The sequence below is a fragment of the Lepisma saccharinum genome, chromosome 1 (genome assembly GCF_977018435.1).
Source record: "Lepisma saccharinum chromosome 1, izLepSacc3.1, whole genome shotgun sequence".
Classification (NCBI taxonomy): domain Eukaryota; kingdom Metazoa; phylum Arthropoda; class Insecta; order Zygentoma; family Lepismatidae; genus Lepisma; species Lepisma saccharinum.
Window position 1 is genome coordinate 46951159 of NC_139229.1, and position 20602 is coordinate 46971760.

General features: G+C 35.9%; 1 protein-coding gene across 1 annotated transcript in view; it reads left to right on the forward strand.

The window, feature by feature from the left end:
• LOC145994875 (protein KRI1 homolog) overlaps nt 1-20256 on the forward strand; it is a 69593-nt gene extending 49337 nt beyond the window's left edge. The window contains exons 8-12 of the mRNA XM_083131306.1: nt 3072-3210; nt 5933-6036; nt 7128-7391; nt 12179-12339; nt 16640-20256. Coding sequence (XP_082987432.1) covers nt 3072-3210; nt 5933-6036; nt 7128-7391; nt 12179-12339; nt 16640-17189 — 1218 coding nt within the window. The 3' untranslated portion in view covers nt 17190-20256. The remainder of the gene's footprint in view (nt 1-3071; nt 3211-5932; nt 6037-7127; nt 7392-12178; nt 12340-16639) is intronic.
• The last annotated feature ends 346 nt before the right edge of the window (nt 20257-20602 follow it).

Genomic DNA, 20602 nt, shown 5'->3' on the forward strand with positions numbered 1-20602 from the left:
GTATTCTGCATGGTAAGGCATGGCTGAAATAGGTTTGGCCTTTGGTAAAGAAGCTGCATATTTTAACATTTACTTTACAAAACCAGGGTATGTGAATTACACCATTATGCAGTGCTTGAAAAATTTTCTTTAAAGCTAGGCGCCAGCTCTGAAAATCAGGTGCCAGGAAACTACCTACTAGCAATTGTGCATACTACACCATGTTTCAACCCAAACTTTGAAAATGTATATCATGAAAACCGTAAGAGGTATTTACACCAGGTTTTCTGCACTAAACTAATCATGTACGCTATCACTGGGTTAATAAATTTATGTTAGCATGTATCCAAATAAAAGCAATTACATTATTTTTAAAAAAATATTGTTAATTTGCTGAAAACATCTGAGAATTGATTTTCAACAATATATACCAACGTAGAAATTTTCAGCGAAAAATGCAGGTTCTACCAGGACTCGAACACGGGTCTCTGATATACCGTGCCATTGCTATAACCACTGAGCTACTGAGCCAGCCTGACCTCGCCTGATTTTTCGCTGTCGCTATTTTACCTGTGTGGAATCTTCTCTGCCAGTGCTACCGCAACAGGATTTGTTGCCTTTGATGTACAGTAGACTTCGATGTTGCGTGGGTCCTCCCAGCGTAGAGAAGTTAATTTATTGAAGATCAGGCACACACAGGAAATGTACTATGTAGAAAAATGCATTAACATCTCTACGCCGGGAGGAACCAGGTAATGTCGAAGTCTACTGTGTTTCAAAGGCAACAGATCACGTTGCGGTAGCACTGGCAGAGACAATTCCACACAGGTAAAACAGTGACAGCGAGAAATCAGGCCGGTTCAGTAGCTCGTACAGTATGCCAGAGACCCAGGTTCGAGTCCTGGTCGAGCCCGCATTTTTTGCTGAAAATTTCTACATAGTACATCTCCTGTGTGTGCCTAATCTTCAATAATAATACCAACTCTTAAGAATTTGTGGGACTAGTCGTAAAACAGTTGCTTTGTGAGGTACAGCAGAAGCAGGAGATTTTTCTTGGAAAACCTCTTGCACATGAGTGTAAGAATGAGTAGTAAAATACTCTTCAGCAATGCACACGTGCTGCTCCAAAGAATACGCCATGCTGAATCAATTAAAAGAACAGGCATAGTAGCGCCGAAAGTGAGAAAAGAGAATTCAGTGTAACCAGAGGCAGACTAGGATTCTCTCAACAGTCCGATTCCAGCACAAAATCTTGGTTTATGATTTTTCACGTAAATGTATAGCCAATACTTAGACACATGTGGTATGTGTCTGTTGACAATATTTCGACCTGCTAGCATTGCCATAGATGTTCCAAAAATGGCACTTTTCACTCAACCCATAAAATCGCCAATAATAAATCCATCAAATGTTGCACATGACCAATATTGGTTGCAAATGATAGATTGATGTGACATCAGTCATCAGACATCTAATTATGGCCCTTCGATAATTTCTTACGTATTTTTATATTTTTATCATTCAAAAGTGCATTTCTTGAAAAATTTTAACGCTGCCTTCCGCCAGTTATTAATTTATTTAAATTTTCTTTATGGAGAAAACTGATAATTTTAAGCATTGAAAAATATCTCAATGGATGAGACTTTATAATGCAGAAAACCCGGTGTAAATATATCTTACTGTTTTCATGATATACATTTTCAAAGTTTTGGTTATGCAACTTTTGAAACACTCTGTATAAGAAGCTGAGCGTCAAGGTATTCAAAACATTGCTAAATCATTTGAGAAAACAGGAAATGGGGTGTTGGGGGACAAAGAGTATGAAATTATTACTCACTCTCTGGAATGTTCACAAAACTTTGATTTTTTAAAAAAAAGCATTTGCTAACTTACGCTGTACTGCAAATTGAACTTAGAATCATCAAAATTTCATACATATTACAGCATAAGATCACAGTTGCCAGGCTGAAATATTTTAGTCGCCATGGCAACCTGGCAACCGGGATTTTTCGAGCCCTGCCATTATGTTCCCAAAAAATAACAAAATGGCAGATTTTGAACTAAACTACAGCCTCTTTATAGAAATATTGGATTGGTAATGTAAATAAATAGGGATGTAATAAAACCAATTACAGATGTATGAATATCTGACAAATCTGGCATAACTGCATTGGTAAAAATTTGATATTTTCATTCACACAAAATTTCTTATATTAGAAGTTTCAAAATATATCTCATAATTTTGTAATATTTCATGAAAATTTGGTCATTTTTTGGGAGGAAAATATGGGAAAATGTAAAATGAGGAAAATTTTTTGCTATGTTGCGACCATCAAAATTAAATGCATAATGCATGTAAATGTAAAAATCTGGCAATGTAACCCAGAACTTTCGGTGTGTGAAACTTATATATTACCACTGTGCCACCAGACGACTTGACAGTCTGACAATATCTTTACCTCTTGAGGTATGGTTGGAACGCTTCGAAACATTGAAGCACTTTTTCCCGGAAATAGCTGGTTAGTGCATGCTAATACCTTGGCATATCAATACCTAAAGGGTACCATACCACTACACGAAGTCTCGTCTCAAACTCCATTCCCCAATCAGTGTCCTCTCCTTGTTAGTTTTACTACATTGGTACCATTTCAAATTTGCACATCCATGTTTGTAAAGTATTATTATTTTAGGAACATGCTGGTATGAAATTTTTGCAAATGCCGATAAAGTGCAGATAAGAAATTTACCAGTACTTATTAGTGATATACTACCTACCAATCTGATATGGCAAATATTCCTTGAAGAACACAAATGATTCATTAAAGTCCTTATATAATATGTATAACAGTTGGCTGCAATGGGTTTTCTCCTTAAAAAATAAGAACATTTATGTTTGTTTATTTTACCAAACCAGTGCATATTAATTACATGTTTATATTCATAAAATCATAACAATGGGGATAAGTTTTGCACAAATTTAGAAACTATTTACAGATATCTGATTGATAAAATTGCCAATTTCAGTAAAGTACCAATTAATCTGCCCCCTTCCTACTTTCTTTTAATGAATTATACTGTAATTGAACTTTCAGGATGAAGATCTGGAAGATGACTTTGATCCAGCCCAGTATGATAAACGCATGAGTCAACTGTTTGATGATGACTTCTATCAAGGGGAAGAGGATGAGAAACCTGAATTGCCTGATGATGCTTATGATGATCTTGAATCAGGTAATGTAAGAATTGCCAACAGGAGAGAGAGGGACTTATTTTTCTTGTAGTTATGGTTCTTTCAATCATGTAAACACAATTTTTGATTTGGCACAGGCCAATGGAAAAATAAGGAAGTTGCACACATGATTAGAAACACAAATAATCTCAATGACAATTTATGTGGAAATCTTTATTTATCATGGTATAACACGGTCAAACTTAAAAACCCATCTCCCTCAGCCATCAATCTCAACAAACAAGACTGCAAGACCATAACAACATCTTCCGGCATACACAGCAGCACCAGCAGAAATTGAACCATGTCCCCTTCGCTGTCTCTCGACAAGCCCTGATGATGATTCCGAGATAGAATCAAAAGCTTGGACAAACTCTTAAAGTGTGTTTTATTATGCTGTTCGCATGTTTTGTGTTGTTTTTAACAAGTATGTTCCTGGCACGTGACATAAGAAGTTTTGTACTGTCATACAAATTTTGATGTAACGTTAAAGAAAAACACACAAGTTTGAAACTTAAAATAAATGTCTGATGAAGGACTGCGTGTTCTCCTGTAATTTTACATAATAAATTGTGTTTATATATAGAACCATAAACTACAAGATAAATAATTCCACTGTGCAAGCAATATACAGATTCAAGAAAAAATATACATTTAGTAAGGAGAGAGACTTGTGAAATACATACATCATTCAGGTTGATAAACTGTGCTCTCTGCCCTTCTGCAACTAATAGCTAGTTTTTAATGAAGAAGATAGTAAGGTCAGATGATTCTCGTTGGCATGTTCAGATGATTTTCATTGATTTTCAACAGAGTGTTTTTTTATTTTTATTTTAGCCCCCTTTTTAAATGGTCTGTAGTAAAGAAATGGAATACAAATACAAATTGGAAAAAGAAGTGTCAAATTACTTAAGGAGACAGGATTTTAGTGTGAAAATTTGTACATCTAGAAAGTTATAAAGTGAAATATTAAAAATATGCTGATTTTAAATTATACAACACTTTTGAATGAAACTAAGAAAAATCCACTGAATTGCAGCACAAAAGAATAAGATTTTCATGGAAAAATAAAACTAAATTTGATTTGAATGTAATGGTTATAGTCTTATACATTTTAGGGTTGAACCTTGAAATAATTGTAAAGCAATTTCTGAAAGTTTTCCGGAAAAAAAAAATGGTGAAATGTGTTCTACTGTACAAATTGACGTTTGAGCAATTTGGCACTGTGCATACTTATGTGCAACATAAGCTAACATTTTGACTTATATCTTTTGTGTTGCACATACAAAAAAAAAAAATTCTTAGACAAATTACTACGTGAAATTACTCAAATAATTCTTATAAGCATCATTATGTTATATTAAAAAACCTGTTACCTTGTAGACTTCCTCTTGCCTAAGATAAACTTAGTTTGATCTCTTATCTTCACTCTGGTTGAATACTGTGATGTTTACAGAATGACAAAAAAAGCTTGCAATAAAAATACATCACACAAATTGCCCAGATCACATCTAATGGATGTCTTTTGGATATTTGTGCTGAAGTACTGGATATACAACATATATCCAAGAATGATGTTCCCTGTTAATCTGAGGACCACTTTTGGATATGTTTTGGACTTCAGTGCTGCTTGGTTTACATCAACTGGAAGTTTTTATTTTATTTGGAAAGAAAAGGATATATTCTGGATTGGAATTGCACCTAATCTGGACTTTTATTGAACATCATTTGGATATTATCCTGATATTCTTCACACATATTTTGTACATGAAAAGAACATTCGTTGACTAGATTAAGACATATGAAATATCTCTTTGTCACATATGTTTATAATGTATACTCCCTCCAGTCTCTCACTCACTAACATGTCTACATATCCAAAATGTTTTATATTCAGCTGCATATCCATGATAAGCATAGTTTGCACTATTTTAATCTTATTCCTTAATACAACGTGTAAGCACCAAAACTTCCTCAATGCAATCTAACATGGTGAGGGGGACAGACAAGACGTGTAGCAAAGGAACTTTCACTTGGCTTTGCATGATTTACTGAGTCAGATAATGGGCCTACACACCACGCTATGCTTTGGAGTGATCTTTGCAAGTTATGATTAAAGACTACATCACAGAGTTTTGAGTTCTAACATATAGCTGAATTATTATGAACGAATCTTTTCAATGATAACAAAACATTGTCACTTTTTGGATAACATGTAGCCATATTCCAGATACCCCCTAGATGTGTAGGACATTGTGGGCATTCTATGAATATCCCATGAGGATTTGCACTGTATGGGAGAGATTCAGAAATCATGAACACACTCACCCTGTGCGTATGTGACACCAAGGAAGATTACAGCCAAAATGTTAGCCCATATTCCATATACATGGCAGCCATATCGTAAAAGCCACTATAATGTGTACACTGCAACTCATAGAATGGTAGACTTCACACCATGGTTTTTCTCCAGAAAATTTGCTGTTAGCATACATTTTTAGCATCAGCTCATTTCTGAACTAAATTGAACATAGGTATCGAAGGTCAGTTTTTAATTTCAGTCTTCCTTTCTGTACTAGATATTTATTGTCCATAGACTTTTGAATATAAAAGTGCTGCCTTATTCTTTATCATTTGTAGTATTTATCCATGTCTTGAAACTGTGACAATTACACTTATTTTATATTTATTTTGCATTTCTCTTTATTTTTCTACCCATTTAAGAAAATTGGGATGCATGGGCTGGAAATGAAACGAAGGACAAGCATCACACACAAAGTAGTAATTGGGAAGATGAAGAACTTCACTGTGAAGATCCTGGTTTCAATGTAAGTACTTGAATTGGTGGTTTTATGCATGCCTGTTCTAGGACACTCAAAGTATATTCTTTGAAACACATACAAGGAATACAGAGACAATATCAATCCTGGAAAGTCCTAAAAACTTTTTGAATATAAACTCAAGGAGAAAGAATAGCAGAATATCTGTTGACATTACATACAATAGTGAAAGTGCAATTAAACACTTATTTCCACAGTAACTTCTGTACATCATCCTCTTTTGCAACATTGCCAAATGTAAGGTCAATCTGTTCCTTCTCTCTGACAATGCAAATTTGGTAATTTCAGCATCCATAGGGTCGACTCTGGAAGCAATTTTCTAGAATTTTGTTTCAGTAAGGTGGCAACACTGCTTTTCTTATACATTGTTATTATTTTTCCCCCAAGAAGTATCAGCTTATTTTCAATGACTTTTTGTGGTTGTAGGAATTTACCACAGCTACACACTACATTTTTTAAAGTTCACTTTACTCCTTTGTGGTGGCCACAGGGGCATGCCAAATATGATTTCTTGGGTATTATTCTGATTTTCTTCTTCTTCCTCTTCATTTAACTTTTATTATTGGAAGTTATGATGCATAAATTCCACCTGCATTAAAAGCCATGCCATTGTGAAAGAATCTGAATCTATTTCATCTTTCTACAACAGTTAGTTCTCGAGCTATGATTTTTTTTAAATATATACAATGCCGCAAGTATGGAAAGCATGTGCTTGAAAAGTTCCCATCTGTCAGCTAAAGGTTAAAACATAATTATGCAGAACAGTGCAGAAGTGTGCTAAGATCATCTACAGTAGTTGTAATCTGATAAAAAGTGAATAAAATTCAGATCCAAACGTGATGATGGGGAGCAGTTCTTTAGATCACATTAATTTAGGATACAGAACCTGGAATTATAATTACATCTTGTTCAACATACAGAAATGTTAAAATGAAGAGATTTGATTTTTCCCTATGTTTTCAGTGCACGGCTTATGGGTATTACTACAGCTCTCCCTGTTGATATTAATCCAATGTTCAAACATGTGAGACTTCTTATGGTTTTCAGTTCATTGCTCATTTTGAATATTTTTTTTACAGATGGATTGCGATTATGACCCTCATGCACAACACCAGAAGGAAATGATTGAGGCAACTAGAGGAAAGAAAAGGCGATTACGCAAGTCAAAATTTGCAGAAGCCTTAAGTAAAAAGAAGCCAGTTTTTAATCCCAATGATCGGACATTTGCTGAATACTTCGATGAGTATTACAGATTAGACTTTGAAGACATAATTGGCGATTTACCATGCAGATTTAAATACAGAAAAGTAGTGCCAAATAATTTTGGCCTTAGTGTAGAAGAGGTAATTCATTTATTTTATATGTCTTTGATAATATACACCTCACAAAAAGTATGGAATATTGTTATGTTCGACATTAGTTGATAGGCACAGCCTTGGAATGCAACAGCACATGGTATCTGTCTCTGCTGGACGTCCTTGTGTTTTCGCCGACATATGCCACAGTGCCTATCACCTATTGCCTAACATATTCCCAACTTTTTGTGAGGAGAGTGTATTATTCTAGAAAGAGAGAAATTAATATTAGGAGTTTAATTTTTAGCCCCCCCTTTTTTTTTGCTCGTTGTGCAATTTAGAGATGGAACAGATTAATTAGTAATCGTAACAGTTTTGTCTGCTGTAGACATACTTTTTAATTGGTAAAGAAACACAATAATTTTGTCATTTTGTTGTTATTTTTATGAATATAAACATAGAATTGATATTCTCTGGTTTTGTAATGTAAATGTCTACATACACAGTTTTCTTTTTCAAAGGCAAAATCCATTGCAATCACCTAGTTATATATTAAATAAGAAGGTGAATGATATTATGCAGTGTCTTCATGAAATCTTTGCAATTTTTAGTGGATCAGTAGATATATGTTTTCAGGCTGTACTTTATTGGTACTAAAATTTTCATATTAGACCATCCCTATGGTGGGATTTTTATTAGATTTTTTCTTTTCTAATATTTTTTTGGTGTCTTTATTTATACATACAACATCATAAACAGTTGTTCCGTTATTCTTACACTTTGTTTATTTGCTTTGATAATTGTGAATGCAAAATTGGAGAATAATTCTGAATTGTTATTCTAGAACTTGAACTCTTATTTAAGCCAATTCCATATCATATCATGTGCAAGTATATAAGGGATACTGTTATAAAATGTGTAAATTATGTCATCCATAGTGCAAAGGACATTTAATGTGAAAGGTTGGAATACAAATTCTATTTAATTGCTTGTTTTACCCATACTTTTAAATCACATATATTACATAGTCTTGGGATTGATCCCCGTTGAGTCGCATTCCATAATGATTTGGATCCTACTTTAAATTGTATGCCCAATATATCTAAGCATTAGGTATGGGTCGATATGAAATTTTGGCTGATACAGATATAGGTAAAGATAAAGTTTCCCTTGCATGTAGCCCCCCGTGCCATGAAGGCACATTATGGGGATGAAGGGGGGGGGGGGGGTAGGACCCTGCACATTCTTGATCTTGACAATTTTGGAGGTGATGTGATCGACACCACACTCTGGCTGCCTTTATACCCCAGGGTTGCCCCCAGGTACCCATTGATTTGAGGCTGGGTATCCCCAGAGTCGCTTGATGCAGGAACAAGGTCGGAGATTATATGTTTATGTCAATAAAAATGATAACAAAATGACAGAATATCACATTTAATTATAAGATTTTTATAGATATATTGGATTGGTAAAATTGTTGGTAATTTTAAGGATGAAACTAAAACAATGATATACCTACATCGGCCAATATGGATAGAGTACTGATTAATTTCTCCCATCCCTACTAAGCATAAAATGGCCTTAACAAGGTGACCACAAATTGATACAGTGGATCAGAAAAAAATGATGAGGAATTGTACCGTGACAAAATTAATGCCACAAGGAGCTTTTGCCTTTCCTGGAACCTACTTATAGTCCAAGGTTGGAGTACAACCATATGAAATAGCAGATGGGTCCTAGGCCTGGGGTATACAATATAGGTTGGTCCTAACCAAAATATTTCTGAGGTCTCAAAAACTCAGATTTTTTATCCTTAATCTGAAGTGGCTGTCCCATACAATCACAATACAGTCCAGCCAAGGGAGACAAAACTACGTGGAAAGGACGATTCTGAACGCGATAGGGGAGGCTGGGAGAAGCACTCGTCATACTACCCTGTGGTGTTGTGTTTGTGATGGCTCTTATAATTTGCAACAAACCGTTTTAAAGTGGAATAAAGAAAACTGGGACGCTTTGGCCCCTGTTGCACATTCTACAAAACACCCTTGTTATAATAGACAATGCCACAAACCATTCAGTTACTACATTTATATTTATACAGTCGCTGCAATGGAAATCTTTACATGGTTATCTTGCCAGTTATACTCCGAAATAAAGAAAGTGGGAAGGGTCTATAATCTTGTGATTGCTCAGTGAACAGCAGCCGACAGTGCTGTGGTTATGCTTTGGCTAACAGTCTTTACAAGGGAACCAGATAAAATGGATTCCTGGTTGTGATATCCAGTGCAAACAATTTTTCTTGTGTTACCGTATATAGTCTGTCTTGAAACTTGCAAATCAGCTGCAACACGAATTACAGACATACCTTGTTGAAGCAGAGTCAAGGCACGAGTCTTCTCTTCCATTGTCAACTTCTTCCTCCCCATTGTCTTCTTAGGCAGAAACAACGAAATGATGAAACTGCACACTTCTGTAACATGGAAAAATTGTTTGCACTGGATACCACAACTAGGACTCCTTTTTCTCTGGTTCCCTTGTAAAGACTGTTAGCCAAAGCATAACCACAACACTGTCGGCTGTTGTTCGGCTGTTGTTCACAGAACAATCATAAGATTATAGACCCCTCCCACTTTGTTTATTTCGGAGTATAACAATGGCACAGTTGGCGCACGTAATAAAAATGTAAAGATTTCAATTGCGTTCAAATGTAAAGATTTCCATTGTGGTGACTAACACAAAAACAAAATCAATTTCGGGTTCAAAAGCAGTAAATAAAATAAAATTTTGATATTATAGCCGGGAAAATTGGATTAAGAGCAGTATATAAAAGTACATTGTGGTTTTAAAATTGTGAATATAATTCTAAATTTGATTTGAAAACTGCACTTATTACACAAAATAAATATATCCATTCTAATAGCACATTTTTGTAGTTACCACAGTATTAAGTTTATTCCTGTATAAAGGTGTCGCTTCTCTAATATTTATAGCAGAAGTATTTTTTTTTTTACCGTGAAATGCATAACTCACTGAATAATTCACACTTCAAAACGTGTTACGTTGGTAAATAAACTTTAAATTTCGTGTTTGTCTATTTCGCTTTTGCAGTTCCTTTCGCATCATTTCGTGACAAACAGGGTAGGAAAATGCACCTCACACCTTTCAGAAACATGAACAATGAACATTACAATATGTTATTTCACATTTCGTGTTTTTGTCTAAAATGAAATATGCATGCCTCTAATAATACTACATATAATAATACTGTTATTAGTAAATACTATCTTGATTAATGATGTGTACATTTGTGCTATTTATAATATTTAGTAAGGAGATGAAGCAGATGATTTTCACGGAACCCACTTCCTGCTCAAAATGCTCTTTCTGCTGTCACTGCTATTTTGCCACCGAACATGTTCGGTGGGTGCATGCACACTTCCGTCCATGGTCTTGTCTAAGGCAGCCAGTCAGTATAAACAGGATTGCAATTAATAAATAATTATTTTATATACATTTTGTATTTTTACCCAAATTTTTCTTCAGTGTATTTAATTTTTGATGTATATTACGTAAACAAGAACCCCATTTCTTAAATTGGCAGCATGTAGATTCTTCCATGGTATTTTGTCAAGCCATGTAATGGATACTTGCTTTACCTTTTTTGTTCAGTGAGGAGTAGCTTGGGGAAAAAACGCAGGTCTCTCTCATGGTCCAGGACATAATTTTTTTTAAAAAAAACTCCCATTCTGGAAGATCTTCAGTATCTTCAAACACTGACCAACTGCAGTGATATCTCTCTGGAGCTTAAACACGAAACTCTGATGTTGCACATCAGCTTCTTCTAGTAATGGTATTGCAACTGCTCCCTCCCTTTCTATCAGCCTGTTCCCTGATGATGACTCCAGGTTGAAGTCAAAGTCCAGTAGTAATTTTAGTCTGTTTTGCTGTTTTTGTGTTGTTTGAAATAAATTACATCACCAAAATGTGAGGTGAGTAGAGTTTTACTCTCAGATTAAAAATATCTGCATGTTATTTAATAATAACCTGTCATGCAACATCCTGTGAGGGCCAGGACCTACCAACCGGCCTCACTCCCCAACTGCCAAAGTGGGAGATCATTCAACCAGTTATGGGGTGATGTGTGGTCAGCGCAATGAACCCCTAGTTGTTGTAAGTTTTCATGACCAGGTTATGCTACTCATTCATAACTCCCCAATTTCCTCATGATAGTGGTTGGCCACCGGTTCCATACACAGGCTGAAATCTCAGGAGAAAAGTTGTTACGCTTTTCCCAGGGGACTCGAACCTCTGTGCATCCTGTATCCGGAGCCCAAAGCATAATGCCTTAAACTGCATGGCCACAATACGAGACTCATTTTAATTTAGGATGTAGTTATTATATCAGATTTCACATTCTTTGCATTAATATCTTGAAATATTAAATTTAAGTTTTTAACATTAAGAATCCAATAGTTTTTAAATTGTTTTAAAATTGTTGCCAATGAGTATCTTTATGTGACAACATTGTATCAGCGCTTCAAACTAGTATCAGTGCTTGAAATGGAAAATGTTACCTTGGTAGATGTTGGGTCGAGCCTTGGGGTTAGCTGGGGGATGCTCCTATGGTTTAACATGGTGACAATGAGACAACTAAGGGGGTGGACTTGTCGGGGGGATACCATCTCCCTGCATTCCCCCTCACTTCAAGCACTGATTAAGATGAGTTAGTAATTGTGTGTAAAAGATAAGTATTGTTATTAAATTGTTAAATAATAAATACAGGAACATATGCTACCACAATCTGACAATTTAACTTATTAACATTTTATTTTCAGGTCTTATCTGCAAGGGACAAAGAACTGAATCGCTGGTGCTCTCTGAAGAAGACCTACCAATATAGGCCTGACAATGATGAGAAGTATGATGTTCAAGCTTTCTGGAAAAAGGGACAGAATGAGAACCTGAAAAGAAAAATACTTCCAAGTCTATTTTCTGAGTAAGTAGAATGGTATTATTCTATCCCATTTATGTTGTCAGTTCCCAGTTGCATAATTTGCTTCTCTAAAAATCATTAGTGCCTGTACTGTACCATTCTGTACTTAATTAATTGCATTAATAACAATGAGAGAAACATTGAGTTTTACATCTGTCAGGATCATCTTACATTCTCTCTCCTTGACATTCTTCACATTGATCCTGACACTATAGACACGTCACAATAAAGGACTACTCTTTGAGTGCATTTTATTCTCATTCCTTCGATTTGAGGAAAAAATTCAAATTATGCATTTAATTAAAAAAAAAAAAATATTCAGGTACTTTTGAAAACTGATCGACTCCAGGTGAACCACTAACTAATTGCTGCATTCAGAAAAAAATAAAGTAAAAAAATTGAGAAATGTTTTGTCAGTAACCTGTGAATCATAAAAACAGTGTGCAGTAAATACAAAAAACTAGGGTGCCCCCGAAATTCACTTCTGGCATTCAACCTGTCGATGCTGGATGCACTAAATTTACAGGAAAGCACAATAAAACACCAGCATCCCCTAATTTTGAAAAATTATCCACGTATTTTTTTTTTAATAATCATAATTTTCAGGTAATTTTGAAAATTGGAGGTCTCACACTGGACCCGTAATTATTGCATCCTGAGAAAGACCGTTCTTGTAGTGTATATGTCTGTATACCATCGAGCATTTCCCAGTTCCAACAGTGGCGACAAAACCTTTGGTCCCGGACTTCATATTGTCACTTTGTCTGCTTTGTGAACAATACTTCATAAACAGTTCAGTCCCTTTGTGTGGTCATATTACTGACAAAACCACTATGGAAGAAGCTCTCAGTCAAAAATAGTTACTACAGGTGGAACAAACCTGTCTCTGATAGGTCAACAATGAACTCTGTCCCATAGGAATTCAAAGCTGAAAACAAAGCTTTTGTTGAGCCATGCCTTCCTGCCTTCTCTTTTATCCCAACATGCAGAGCCCTGGAGTGTTGCACCACCCTCTCTCTCTCCCCAGCTGTCTGTTGCATAAGGGAATGATAATGGGTGACTTGTCTGCTTGTTTGTTTTCAGAGAGTGGTGTTAGCTTTCACAGTAAAGCTTTCTCAACATCTGCAATGTTGCTAGCTGCAAACTTTGTCTTGTTGCTTGAAAGTCAAGGTCACTGACACCCAGTTCATTTGGTGCTGGATTGACATCATACCCTTAGTAAACATTGCTTCAGTTTACTGACTCAAAAACTATTAAATGGGGCCTCCCAGATGGCACAGTTGTAGCATCGCCTTGTAATCAAGGGGTCCCAGGCTTGATACCTGGTGGAGGCACAATGTGGTTTGGATCCCACTTTAAACTGTAGGTGCAGTCCCGATTAGCCTTACTGTGCATAATTACATGAATACGTTCTTATATATTATGTTTTAGATAACGTTGCATTCAAATGAAACGCAGGCAATAGTGAAGAAATAACACTTTCCATACATGCTATATCGTAATGACAGCATAGTGGCCACACTTCCAGTGAGCCTAAACATAGGCACCCCCAACTTTTAGGCAGCTGTCCCAACATTCAACAAGTTTCTATATACCCTCGGCAAAGAAGGGCGCTGGTTGCTGGCAGAACCACTCTTCCCCTGCAGATCAGAGGTGAAACACCTACCCTTCTAGGCATTCTTCAAGGGGCGGAAGGCATGGTAGTCAGAGGGGGAGATATCCAGGCTGTAAGGTGGGTGGTCCATAATCTTCCAGTGGAAATCGTGCCGAGCGTGTGTGTCACATGTGATTATGGGTTGTTTGGAACATAACCATGCTGTGCAACAGGTTTCTAGGCTGTTTGTTTTTTATGACTGTGAGGAGTTTCTGTAGGATGTCACAATAACATGCAGCATCAACCTGTCACATCAAAGAACACTGCCAACATGACCTTGCCAGGCTATTATAAGAAGCATGCCTTCTTTGGTCTGGCAGGGTGGCTACTCGCTGGGAATTCTGCAACGTCCTCCAGTTGGACACCAGTCACAAAGTTAGTCTGCTGCTCCTTGTGTCGGGAACATGAGACTCTTTATAACTCATCAGGGCTTGCTGGGTACAAAAAAACAAACAAAAAAAAAACAACAACAAACAAGCATGGTTTTCAAAGTTAGACACAGTTTTATAATCACTTATATTTCCTATTGTATGTGGACTTACAAGCAATGTACAGATTTACTTACGTTTCTTTGCTTTGCCTGAAGAGATGAAAAGAACAATTCTTACAGCATTTCAAATTACTATCATTAACACACAACTTCATATAGTATTAACGTTGGACAATACAAATGAAAATACACAAACGTTTCTGCAAGTAATAAATATATTTCAGTGTATCGCCAAAAGAAACTAAATTAATGCAAACCAATAACACTATTCTGGCATTCCATTTTCCGTTACCACGTTCCTGTTTATTCCCCTACCTTCTTTTGTTTTCCAACACTAACCCTCGTTAGTCGATAATTATCAGGCAGGTTCATACACTTCCTCTGCCGTGATGACAAAGTGACGTCAACACTAACAGATTATGATGCATTTCCAAAACATATGTACAAGTTCCAATAACAACTTTACCACTCTAAATATAGTTGTCTGTGATATTCTGAACATTATTTGAAATGACAAGCATTTAAAAATCTTAATATTTTACAAATATAAAACCTTTAACACTCAGGTTCGTTACAATTCCTTGAATTCTGGGAATTATGTGTGAATTCTACGTGAATTTTTCTCCGTAGATGTGAAAAATTGCAACTTTTTTACAGTTTAGCTTTTATTTCATCGAAGAAGGAAAAAGGAAACTGCGTGGAAAATAAAACAGAATTATTCACTTTGCTAGTGTGTCCTTTGCAGAACAATCTATCTGACAGACGAAAGATTATTGCAAAATAAGATATTTTGAAGTTGATTAGGTAAATTTGAGTTTGAAATTCTTAAACAATTAACAATTTTTCGTAGATTAGTATATCCTGTAATATTTGTGACTTGTGTTTGTAGATGTATTTTGAGTCTGAATATGTGAAATGGCAAATGTAAACTCCGTACCTTACATTAAATATTTTAAATATATATACTGTTTAATTGAATTGAATTAGAATTTTTGGATACATTGGAATCACACAGCCCCTTTATATTGTTAATACTTTTTATGTTGTGTTTTATTTGTGCGTGTATGTGTGTGGCTGGTGAGAGGTAAGGTTGAAATAGAGAAAACATCTGTTTGTATCATTGAATTTTTGAAAAGTTCGCCTTGAAAACCGGGAATTATACTTGAATTTTATCATGGTCCTAGAGTGGCCACCCTGTCCGTGTGATATAGGATGTCTTTATTCCTGACATCCTCCCCGTGCTCTAGCAATTATTTGCCCCAAGAGACATCCCTGCCAGGGTGGCTACTCACCGGGGGAATTATGCGTGAATTAGTGACACCATGAATTCTGCGAGAATTTTACTCCGTAGTCGTTAAAAATTGCAACTTTTATTAATCCAAATCCCCTTGAATCTGTACATATTTATAAATGCTTTTGGGTATGTTTTTCACAGTTCAGCTTCTGTGTTTATCGAGGCAGTAAAAGAAAGCTGCAGTCGACAACAAATCAGTCATATACTTTGTTAACGTTCCTCACATAACAGTCTTTATGAGTCCGTTAATTGTCTGTATGGATACGTTGGATTCACAATGACCCTTTATATTGTACATGTATTTTTGTATATGGGGGGGGGGAGGGGCAGTAATAAGTAATGTTGAAATAGAGTAGAGGAAATTCTTATTTGTATCCTTGAATCTTTGGAAAGCTCACCTTGAAAACCGGGAATTATACTTGAATTTTATCAGGGTTTTAGAGTAGCCACCCTGCCTTCTCATTGTATTGGGTGAGATATTGCATGTGCAAGGCTTTTCTTGGTCTGTGAGGTGCCAGGGTACCCATTGGGCACACACTGTCTACTGCCCCAGTGTTTTGTGAAGGATGCTGTGAATGGACCGGGTTCGGACCTGGTTCTGACATTAAGAACTGTTGAAAGTTCAGGTTTTGTTTATACGGCAATTTTTGTTTTAGCCACTTGTCCACAGCTTGAGTTGTTTCCCTGGGTGATTACAGGTGCTTGTGCGTCATTGTGTTCTTACTATATTTCAGTCATTCATCCTTGTACCCTGTTTGTATTCGATGAAAGATCTATCTTGGCACAGCACTTTGCACAGGAATTTAAAGGTGGTGATTAGTGCTAGTAGTGTATGTAGTAAGCAGTTTTTCTCCTTTCCTTTCAGGGACGTTGAGGAATCAGTTCAAGAGGAAAAAGAACAGAAGAAGAAGAAGAAGAAGCCACGGAAGAGAAAGAAAAACAGAGATGAAGAATTAGAAACGGGCAGCGAAGTGAATCAGAGCATGAATGCTGATAGTTCTGGACATGGCAGATCTGAAAGTGATGATAAAAGTGAAGACCATGTGGAGAATAATGTGTTAGAGCTGGATATGTGCCAAGTGAAGAAGAAGAGGAAGAGAAAACGTGTTGAAAGTAGTGGTGAAGCAAGTCCTGAAGAACTGAATGCTGACGGTGGTGAGAAGGAAGATGTGCTTTCAAACACTAAAGTTACAAAATCCAAGAAAAAGAAGAAAGCTAGTGGTACAATTGATGTGGACGGAGTTAGTGGACAGAAGTTCGAGAGGAATAGCAATTTGTTAAGATCAGGTAAGAGAAAGGAAGAAAAGAAAAGTAAAGAGAAGATGGACTTCACTGATGAAAGATTAAAAGCATATGGCATTAACCCAAAGAAGTTCAAAAACAAGTTGAAGTATAAAAGTACAAATCAGTTGTAATTTCTTTTGTATCCTGCCAATTGGTTGTGCATGATGTATTAAAGTTTGAAAATTAATATTTCAATTTGTATGCAAGGAAAGGGAATTGTCTTTGTTTTCAGCTTAGCTTGAAGCCAAAAAATATTGACAGTATCGTCATATCTTAGTGAAAGGTTATGTGTAAAATGGTGACTCAGGCAGGAATTGACACTGTCATATTTAGCTTTCTTTCCACTGCTTTACCACTGAGTGACCAAGCCAACTTCTTGCCTTCTCACACTTTTCAAAACTTTAGATCTTTGTAAGGTTTTCTGTCAATTCCAGGTGTAATGGAACTTACTGTTTCTATTATTCTTGAATATGTTAACAGTAATGGCTAGAACACTGTCCTGTCATAGAGTGTCAAAGTACTTTGGTTTTATTCTTAGTTGTGAACCAAAACTTTCTTTAACTTTCCAGCTATTCCATATTCTTATTTCAGACATTGATAGTGTTATAGAAAGTCATTCAAATGTAAGTGAAACTAATTTTATAAAAACATATATTTTATTAAACCATGCAAATTACAGTGGTCACAATTTGTAGTAGTGCTCATTTCAATAAATACTGTCCTGTTTTTTTATTCCCTTTTTTGAAAGAAAAATATAGTGGTTGATTGCATACATTTAATTGTGTCATTATTACATGCATAACATTAGCCTTGCAAGTCTGCTCTGAAGCTTTCGAAGAAGAGTTTTCATTGGCTGTGGCCCCATGCTGTTGTACAGTTGGAATGAATTTTTTACTTCATTATCAGCATTCATTGTTTATCCTGGCAGAAGGAAGTCAGTCTCTGTTTACTGTGCAATTTCCATCACCATTAGGCAGCTTTGAGATCGAAGCAACAAGTGACACATGAGGTTTCATTTTTATATCAAGTTCATTTTCCACACATTCATCTCTTCTTTGAACAGTACACCATTCAAGCACATAATGATGTGAAAGATCTTCACTAAACCCTCTAATTCTGGTTCAAATTTCTCCTTCCCTTACGAGAAGCTTGATATGCTGTGCAGTGGTGCTTCTCACTCATACTCCTTGTAAGTCCTTGCAACTGTGAAATATGACCTGCTGTAACATGATACATCACAGTCAATCATGGTCGTTAACTTGTATGTGGGAAATTGCATAGTGACATTTACATTCAATCTTGTACATCATTAAAATCACCAAAGTTGGAACCCCATGGAATTTGCATATTTGTTTTCTTTACCCCTTCAACAACAAACTGAACAATATTCTTTGTCATTCTCAACTGATTTACATCCATATACTATTCTGTTTTGACAGAATCGGCATCTCGAGGTCCAACCATTCTAGGCTTCATTCTTATGTTCTGCGTTCCTGAGTTGCCAGTGGTGTATCAGTGATTACCACTGCACCAGTCTCCATATTATGAAAATAAAGTAATGACAAATACATTAATTAAAGCCACAGTGGTTCAGTCATTAGGGCATCTGACTACCATGCGAGAGACCTGTGTTCGATCCCTAGCAGGGGAGAACCAGGATTTTTTTCCACCTGTTCCAGCAGCTCTGGCGCCCACCGAGTCATGTAAAGTGTATACCTAGAGGAAACTCTGGGGGTAAAGGCAGCCTGGGGCATGGTGCTGATCACATCACCCCACCTTCGGCCGTGATCAAGAAAGTGTGGTGCCTTAACTCTGCACCCCCTATATGCCTTCATGGCATGGTGCAAAGCACTGGGGAGCACTTTACTTTTACTTAAATTAAGGCTGAGCCAGTACTGATGTGTTGGTATCAAAAAGTATCAATTTAAATTTAGCTGATGCTTTCTAGAGTCTGGGTATCTTTCAAGCTCATGGCAATTTTAAATTAAATATTTAAAATATTAATATTTATAAATATTCTGAACACGACTTTGAAGTGTTACAATGCTCGAGCATTGATGAGACTATCAGCATTGGTGTGGGTATAAGTTGAATGAAGTATCAGTTCAGTTATTTAATTAAATTATTTATATACAGTGGAACATCAATTATATACACTGTTGGACAAAAAGAACTCCAGGCACTTGCATTTTTTGTGATAACGCATAAATTCTGATTCGAAGGCTAACTAAACATTGCAGAAATTATTGTGCATGTTAAAGCTGATATAATTATTCTATGCTATATACTTTAAAAAGCCAGCAAAAGTGAAATAAATATTGTGCAATACTTAACTGAGAGCGTAATTCATAAGTAATTGCAATTCAGATGTCAAATATTAAGGTTTTTTTTTTGTCCAGCAGTGTATTTTTCAGGAGGACTGTAGCTAAATTTATAATGTGGGATAATGTATAATCAGGCAAAATTTTATGATATTTTGTCATTGTGACCAGAAGAGTAAAATGTAAAATGCAAGAACCTAATAACAAACATGCCTAACCACATAATAACCGTTTACTTTTCTGGATCAGTTGTTCAAGTGCCTGTATCCCTCCAGCAGTTACTCCGTTACATTGATCAATTTTTCACACATTTGGCTGGATATCATTACACATACTGGCAAGTCTGGGTTGAGGGAGAGGGAACCTGAAGAACATGACTTCCACCTGTTGATTCGAAATAGCAGTGATGCATTTTATACGAGTGAAGCATTTGGAACTTGCCTTTTTATAATTTTGTTTTCCTTATTTCTTTCTTCCTCATTGGAACCTTCATTTTATCTTTCTCACACAAACATTTGATCTGATGAAATTTCACATGTAACCTAAAACACTGGCAATCCCTTTTTCTTGCCATTTAGTAAATAAAGTTTGAAACGTAATATGTACTAAAGAAAATATAATCTTGTTCCCAATTTGGGTCTTTATCATTTTACAAATTCAGGAACCTATTTTTTTTACATCATACTGCAATTTTACAGATGCAGTGGACTTTGTTACATAGTTTTAAGGAAATATGTAAGTCGAAGATTATGTATATAGGTACATTTGTATTGTAGAGTAAGATCATTTAAATTTTATAAAACAAATCATCTATGCCAATGTTTTTACATTTGAAGGTGAATTGGTGTAGAGCATTGAAATAAATTACTAAAATAGATATATATGCTGTGATTTTTTGCTATGGCAACCTTGTCTCATATGGTTTGCAGACCATTAGTATGGTTCATTTTTAAATGTGTGTATTAATTAAATTAATGAAAAACAGAATGCATATACAATAGTACTGTTGCTTTTACTAGATTTATTCATGTGTGTGTGTGTAAATGTGATGATTATATGATTGAGTTGGTGTTTTAAGTCAACTTTATGCACAGTTAGGCTAATCAGGACTATACCTACAGTTTAAAGTGGGATCTGAACCACTATGTGCCTCCACCGGCTATCGAACCTGGGACCCCTTGATTACAAGGCAATGACGCAACCAGTACGCCATCGGGGAGGCC